The sequence below is a fragment of the Cariama cristata genome, unplaced genomic scaffold (assembly GCF_000690535.1).
Source record: "Cariama cristata isolate BGI_N322 unplaced genomic scaffold, ASM69053v1 scaffold4170, whole genome shotgun sequence".
NCBI lineage: Eukaryota > Metazoa > Chordata > Aves > Cariamiformes > Cariamidae > Cariama > Cariama cristata.
In genome coordinates, this window is record NW_009592818.1 from 73545 (window position 1) to 81799 (window position 8255).

An 8255-nucleotide genomic window follows, 5' to 3' on the forward strand; every position below is an offset into this window, starting at 1 on the left:
GAGGCTGGCGAGAGTGCAGGACCATGCCCTCTGAATTTAATTCTCTTCGTTGGTCCTACAGAGCCTGAGGTGGTTGAACTTCAGTTCATACTTCTAGAAGCCCATTGTCGTTATAGTTTGTGAATACTGCAATTTCGAAGTGATGATCTGTTGTAGAAAATCATATAAATAAACACCTGTTCTCAGATACGTCATCCAGTTGAGTGGAAATGGGCAAGAACGTTTCTGTGTGGAAAAGAAGGGGGAGGAAGGGGTATTTTGTTGTCTGTGTTTATAACATTCTATAAGTTACAGTGATGATACTATCCCTAGAACAAGGGTTCTCAACCTGTGAGTAGCTCCCTCCCCCACCAAAGCCTATACCTGCATCCTTAAAGGGCGTTAATAATTGTCCTCATGTGAAATTGGTGTGCACAGTCATTCCTTTTAAGGGGGATACAGTCTCAGTTGAGAAGAGTCATAGCCTGAAAGTGACATCTCTCAGATCTAGGAGAAGAGTTAAGGCTTGTTGCAAGTCACAAGATGAAGATAGTCTCAGGTGGCAGAGGTGCAGTAGGCCTAACCGAGAGGCTCTGTGCTTGGGGTAAAGTATTGGGAGCAAACGTAGGGATCAGCTAGTGTTAGTGTTTATTAGGTGGATCCTATCTTGTGGTTTAAAGTGTCTTTTAAAGACTCTGAGCAGCTTCTTGAAGGGATTCCACATCATGTACAGGACTGATGAGCAGGAAAAGAGGAGAAGGAAATGCCATCAAAGATTCAGTATTTCGATGGTAATGCCACAAAGTGCAATATTGGGAAATAGTTAGGTATCTTCTAGACCTTTTCTCCTGAAAGCAGGCAGGAACAAGACACCCACGTAGCTTACTTCACTCTTGCACTCTACTGTTGTCTTCCAGTATTGAAAAACAAAAAATTTTGTCCCCGTGTCAGACAATCTGAGACCCTTTCCACAGATACCCTATCTTCAGGGTTATTAAAAAAAAAAAAAGACCACAAGACGTTTGGAGAGCCACAAATGGGCAATTCCCCGCCATTGGTAAACAGGTTGAGAATCCCTGTTTTAGAATATATGAAGATACAGCTGTACTGAGCCCAGATGGAGCTCTTTGCTGCCACAATGGGACTTGTTTTGGCAGCTCACATCATATTGACACAGACATCCCCACAGCATATGCCAGTCTGCAGTACAGGCAAAATCCTAATGCAGAATAGTCATAAGATACACGTTGTATTTGAGTAAGTTGGAAAAAAATGCCAGTATCCACTTGAAAGAGTCCTGCAGTATAAAAACAGTAGTGCGTGTGACTTTAAACTTTCATGGTTACAATTTGTGCAGGTCTTGGTTAAACAACTGAGTTTTACACCCTTGTAGAAAAGGTAATTTAATGTTTTCTTTTTCAGGCTCCTCCATTGCCATCCTCCTCATCTTGACATTTTTTCATGGACATTAAATGAAAACTTTTCTGATATTCAGGAAGTGACCCAGTTCTGCACCACTGATTTTTGTAGCTATCCCGTAAGGCTGCTGGCTGAAAGCTGTGTCTATGCAACCTTCCAAGTGCGGAGTGTCAACCAACTGGACAGGAGAGAGCACTGCCTCCTACTCCAGAACTCAAAAGAAATAAAGCTCATCCAGCTGTACTTCAAAAAAATAATTCCATGTTTTGTATATATCTGACAAAACTGGCAACATTATACAGACTACTGACTTGAAGACCACCTCTTTTGTATTTCTCTGTTTCTGGGCTGATGAGTTGGTTTCATCCATTTTTCCCCTTCAGAATTTCCCTTGGAAAAAGTACTAGCTTAGCTGGTCATTTCTTTGTAAGGTAGTTAGAAATTTTAAGTCTTTCTTTGGGCAACTTTTTTTTTTTTTTTTTAATGTGAAGAGTTAGGTGATATAAATTTTTTACTGCTTTTATGTTTTTTCTGTCTTGTTTTGAAACCATGACGGTTACACTTTTGGTTCCTAAATAAAATTTAAAACAATTAACAGCCAAGTCACAAAGATAAATGGGTTGCACATAGACTAAGGAATAAACTTCAGATTTGTGATTTTTGTTTCTAATCTTGATGTAAATTTACACTATTTATAAATACATATTTATTGCTTGAAAATATTTGTGAATGGAATGCTGTTATTTTTTCCAGATTACCTGCCATTGAAATTTTAAGGAGTTCTGTAATTTCAAACACTACTCCTATTACATTTTCTATATGTAAATAAAACTGCTTAGCATTGTACAGAAACTTTTATTAAAATTGTTTAATGTTTAAAGTTTTTCTATTGTTTGAGTTTTAAAAAGATTTTATGTACAGTGCCCAGTTTTTGTTCTTTTTTGAATCTGATTATATATATTTTATATATACTCTTGTGCTTGTGTATATATATAATATATATAGAAACTCAAATATAAATATGTGTATAAAGATTTAGAGACTAAATTTTTCTCGTTTTAAGTTTTACATCTATGGTAGATTTGAGGTGTCTACTGTAAAGTATTGCTTACAAAAGTATGATTATTTTTAAAGAAATATATGGTATGTATCCTCAAGACATAGAATGACCTTCAGACTGGTTTATTGTTAAATTGCACTTTTTGCAATAACAGACCAATAAATAGTTGCTGCCAAAATGTAGTAGTAGAAAATAAGTAACGGCTAAACTTTAAAGCTCTTCAAGAAGATACCGGCTTTGACAGGAAGTTTGGCACTAGTTTTAGAGGAGGAATGAAAAAGGTGAATTTGAGTTTGGGTGGGGATATTCTTTAGAATTCAACCAAATTGCAACTTATATATTATAAGATGTTCTATTAACAATTTTAAAAGCTAAGGCTGAATCATCTTGGCGTCACTGTTGACCCCAAAAAAGGACGTTGTTTTGTGGTATTCTATTGTATTTTCACATATTTTGTAATACGAATTCACTGGTAAATTTTTGAAGCACTAGGTTTATTTAGGACAAGTTTATAATATATCATTGTAACAGTTTGCATTTTTAATGATGGTATTTATTCTAAGTTGCTCCTTTCTCATTAGCTTCTTGAAAATGCAGTAAATCTAAATTTCAAAATTGATAGCTTTCTTATCGATCAGAGTTGACTGATGCGGAAGGTTCTGCATCGAACAATTTCTCATAATTTCTCATTAGTGGGGTATGTTAGTGATTGCATTGTTAAATTTTTTGTAATCAATGTGAAGTGTTAAAGGCACAGAGCATGCTAATAGTTTCTTTTGAACAAAAAGAATCGCCTCTTACATTGTAGCTTCAAATGAAGGATGTTTTAATGAAGAATCAGTACAGCTTGTCTAATGCTGTTACAACAGTTTAACCATAGTTATAAATTACTTTCTTGCTAGTTCTTACAACAGTTGGACAAAAGGGTATAGAGATTAAGGACAAGCATAACAAATGCTCTTGCCAGCAAAATTATCAGCTAGCAGTTAGGAAGCCAGTATTTGCAGTTCTGTAAAGATGTAAGTCTCAGCTCTTGATAACAAACTCTACAAATCATAATTTTTTACTTATGTATTTTATGCAGTCATAAACATTGTAATCTTGACAAACCATGCTGCAACTGAAAAGCTACTCCTTTACAGTAGTCTTAAACCCAAATAAAAGCAAGATAACTTACCTCAACTAATGGTAAACAAAAAGTCCTCGTTTCTCAGTGCTGTAAAAGAGTATTGCTAACTAGGGAAGGAGCTACTGTGCGCTCATCAAAAGGGCTTTGTACCTTTCCTCCCCTTTGGAATAGAGGATATGCCATTGCCAAGGAAGAGAATTTGTATTTCACCAATGAACAGGGAAACCAAATCAGTAGAGCATCAGGCAGGATTGCTCATTCTGCATGAAGGTTTTGTCATGAATTTGAATCGCTGCAGGGCTTTAATATTTTGCAGTTTTCATACTTCTTAATTACACTGTGCTCCTAACCGATGGACAGTTTTGATCTATAAGCTGCTATGATTTAGAATGCTTTTGTTTCATTTTATTAAAAAAGCACAAGTTAATACTTTATCAATTGTAGTTATTACGAAGCACTTCTGCTTCTTAAATTACAAAGCGCATGATGCAAGTCGAACATTTGTAATCTCTGGATATGATTGCCAAGGGTTAGCAGTTGGGCAGGGCGCGGGGAGGTGGGAGCCCTAAGCTCAAGGGAGGGGGCTGCCTGGCTTTGCAAGGAACCGCAGGCCTCGGGCCCGTGCCGCAAGGGATTTGCTTGTGGCTACAAATTACAGTAGCAGGGAAATGAAAGATCGAAGTGTAAAAGGGTGCAAATGGCCAAAGAGGTGGCATTTATTGCAAGAATTTTTGAAAGGTACAGACTCATTAGAAAAAAGGCATCATGAGGGGATGGATAAAACCAGAGATATAAATGGATGTTTTAAAAAAAAAAAAGTTTAGTTGCAGAGGGAATTAGAAATAAATAGCAACATTTGCTACTGAACTGTGGATCTGAGAACTGTCCTGGAGGAGCTTGACAACGAAGGGATCCCATAAACGGGGAGAAGGAACGGTCACGTGTTTCTGAGCTTAATTTAAGTTCTTCCATAAATATATTCAACAGAGCATTTGATTTTTAAGCTTTCCTTCAGGTACGTAACTTGGGAGCAGTATCTCTCTGCTTTTTTGTGGGAGTGAAGTCCTACCAGTGGTTACATTTTAGAAGTAGTGATGTTGGTAGCTCTAGAAGTTAAGAAGTATGTAAAGGGCACTAGAAAGTATCTAGTGACAGAAAATTCCCAAAACTTCCGGAATTTATATGGCAGATAACCACTTGATCCTAAAGACAAAGTATCCTGAGTCTCCACCTTTCTAGTTGGAAGAAGGACTTTCAAAGTAGGATTAAAATGATGTTCCTTTGCTTAAATGAGTGCAGCTTGGTGCAGTTCAGCATAGTACAGCACAGTCTTGGAACAAGGGTGGGAAGGCTTGGGGACTCCGTGGTTTGTGATGTCCTGGCCACAAATGCGTTTATTGATGAGATGGGAGATGTAAGAGTTTGACTGAGATGATAGGGAAGAGGGTGCTCATCCTTGGTTGCTGCCCCAATGATGGGAAGGGGCTCAGGTAAAAAGGTTCTTTGGCACAGAGGGCTAGGAAGAGGGCTTTTAAGCTTGAGCTTCCCTAGGTCAGAGCTATTTTGTCTGGATCCGTAGCAGAGAGCCACGACCCAAGGATTCAATGGCTGAGATGGGGCCAACAGAGGAGGGTGGCAGGGAAACTTCGTCTCCCACGGCTGCTTTAGCCGGTGCGGGAACCAGAGAGGAAGCATCTGGTTGGGATCAGCAAGCGGGGCAGCGTGGGGAAGAGGCTGACGAGGCTGATGATTTACTTCTGGAGCAGGTCAAAGCTGACCCATGTTGACTGCTTCCATTGTGTTGATGCTGACAGTAGAGGAAGGAGGGATGCAAGCGATGCCCAGACAAGTTCAAGCTGAAGCTCAGGTTCCAGCAAGCTCCGTGCCGGGCTGGTACCTGCAGGGCCCCATGGAAGAAGGCACAGGATGCCAGGGAGGAGGCTGCTAGCAAGGCAGCAGTGCAGGCGTGGGGCCCACCAGGCCCCAGGGCAGCCTCATTCCAGGAAAACGATGGCATTGCTCCAAAACCAGGAGGAGAGCAGGACGTACTCGGTAACTGGGGGAGGGAACATGACAGATTTCCTCCTTGGTGCCAGGAGCTATGGGCAAAGCTAAAGCAAATATCAGGTGGAGAAGAGCGAGCAGCCCTCGCAGAGCACCTGGGGCAGAGCCCACGCTGCGAGGGGTGGGGTGGGCTGGGGTCCAGCGTGGCCGTGTCTAGGCTGGGACCATGGGGATGACAACTGAGCTCCCCAGGAGCTGTCACCGCGGGAGGAGGGGTCCTTGGCCAGGCCCCGGCAGGCTGGGCTCTCCCACCGCTGTCCGTAGCGGTGCTGGTCGGAAGGAGGGATGGGTTGTTCAGAGCTGAGCACCCATTAAAAGTTTCAGAAGATTAGGTATGGGATGAGGTCCATGTATCCTTATTTTTTTCAGGAAGCCATAAAAATATACTGGAGGGATGGAAGAAGGGAAAAGGCACCTCATAGTGACAACAGCAGGGAGGGCTCAGCTTCCAGTGTTTTATGGGTCGCTGCCAGACCCCTGTTGCCGTCGGCCTCGTTAAAGCGCTAAAACACAATTGCCCAGAGGCTTTTTGCGGGGGGGGGGAGTGCAGAGGGGTTTTGAGGGTAACAGCCTGGGCAGGGTGTCCAGTGCACTGCATCGTCGGCTGCAGTTCGGTTCCTGTAGTCCAAGGCCACCTCCAAGGGCAAATGTCTTCGTAGCTGAAGATCCGGAAACGTATTGCAGGGGCTCAGGAGCTGCTGGCAGGCTCGGGGCAGACTTACGGCTCTGTATTTATGTGCAGGACCTTGCCTTGCTCATGAGATGCCAGTGTTCTCTCTGATGATTTGGGGGTGTATTCGCTGCAAACGGGAGCTCCGCCAGCTCCCGTGTTAGGTGTCAGGAGGAGCGAGGGGGAGCTGGCTCCGCTGGGCGGTGGAGAGCAGATTACGCTGGCCCTGCCATCTGCCCTGCCCCGGCACGGCGGCTGCTCGCGTCCCCCGTCGTGTAAGAGCCGTTCGGTAGCACAGCAGCAGCTTTCCCTGCGCCAGGAGGACCCAGGCCAGGGCTGGGGGCTCACCCACATCCCCCGGGGTTAGGTCAGCCTGGGGAGGGCAATCACCAAGAGCTGCAAGGTAGCTTGGAGAGGGTTTAGGGCTGTTGCTCCTTAATACTCTGCCCAGCCTTTTATCTGCTTATGCTTCCCAGCCTGATGCAACCCTGAAAGCGTTGTAAGAGCACGCGGGAAGGTCAGTTTTTAGGTGAGAAAATGATTGCAGTTACACTTGAGGAGGCAGAAGTGCCTGGGCAGCTTAGGGATGCTGATACGCAGTCATCAGATAAGGGTGCGGATACCGGATACCTGGCTGGCAGATTTAAAAATGAAAAACTGATTTCAGTGACAGGTTGACCGAGTATAATGTTACTGAGAAATGGCACTGTGGGCTCAGCCCAGTGCTGGGTGTCATCCCAAGCACTCACGTGGCATCACGTTAACGTGTTTTGCAGCAAAATACTGCACTTTGGCCAAGAACCAGCCTACAGCAGATCATGGGCTGGTGGACATCTTAGGAGAAAAAAAAACTTGGCTCCACATGGATTAGGTTTCCTTCATCATTATCCATCACGGCACTCAAATGCAACAAGAGATTTTGGTATTCCTAAACACGGATGAGGGAAATTGCTGTGTCTGTGTGCACTGAACCGTGTTTGTAACTGTGTGGTTATAAGTAAAGTTGCAGCCTGAGCTTCAAATCCTGCTTCAGCATCTTTCAGCTTTTACCAGAAGTTCTACAGGGTTATCGCTGAGATAGATACAGCAGAAAACATTTCCCCCCAAAAAAAAAGAAAAATGAAAAGAACAGGGGAAAAAATCACTGGTTTTATGAGAAGTGCCTTAGAGGTGCAAGTATACAATTTTTTAAAGATAGGCAACCAAGAAGAAAAGGAGCAAAGTCTAGCAGGGCAAAAGGCTGGGCAGGCAAAAAATTATTTGAACAAGTGCTCAGTGGTCCACCCGCAGTTCTGGTTAACAGAGAAACGCCACGGGTCTCGGCAGTTGACGATGCCTTCGAAAAGCCGTTCTTCAGCAGCTACAAAGTAAAAAGCAAAGGTGGAACGAGTTTTCCAGCACCGAACAAAGTGAGTTGGCGATTATCGTAAGTGCGACTTCAGTTCCTGATTTTCAAAATCGGTGCAAAATGCTGTTTACAGAGCTTGATGGAGCCTGTGGCGGTTATTGCTGTGTTATGAAGAATACCGTGGATAATGCTGGATAATACACAGTTCCAAGATGGGAGAACATAAGACAGCGTTTGAAGGAGTGCTGCTGTGTTTGAGTAGGTATTTGGCTGCACACCAGGAGCCGGCTCTTTCAGCGCTGTCTGCTCTTTCTCCAGCCCCCCGGGCCCACTGCCCTTTCCTGGGTAGCGCCCGAGGACCTGCCGGCACAACCCACGGCTTCCTTCCCTCCGGGCCGTTAGCCCCCAGATGCTCTGGGTGTGATGCTGGGCGATACTAAGCTGTGCATTAATGTGGAGGTTGCGCTAAAAAACATCAATTTGCCCTTCAGCATGGAAATGTTCCCAGCTGCTGAGCTGGAGGAGAGGCCGGTCCCCTCCCCACCACCCACCTCCTCTTTCTCAGCAGCTCTCCCTGGGGGTGCCG

General features: G+C 43.8%; 1 protein-coding gene across 5 annotated transcripts in view; it reads left to right on the forward strand.

Moving 5' to 3' along the window:
- Nucleotides 1-3353, forward strand: part of KDM6A (lysine (K)-specific demethylase 6A) — a 75033-nt gene extending 71680 nt beyond the window's left edge. For all 5 annotated transcript variants that reach the window (XM_009695755.1, XM_009695829.1, XM_009695972.1 and 2 more), the window contains one exon: nt 1402-3353. In XM_009695755.1, coding sequence (XP_009694057.1) covers nt 1402-1431 — 30 coding nt within the window. In that variant the 3' untranslated portion in view covers nt 1432-3353. The remainder of the gene's footprint in view (nt 1-1401) is intronic.
- The last annotated feature ends 4902 nt before the right edge of the window (nt 3354-8255 follow it).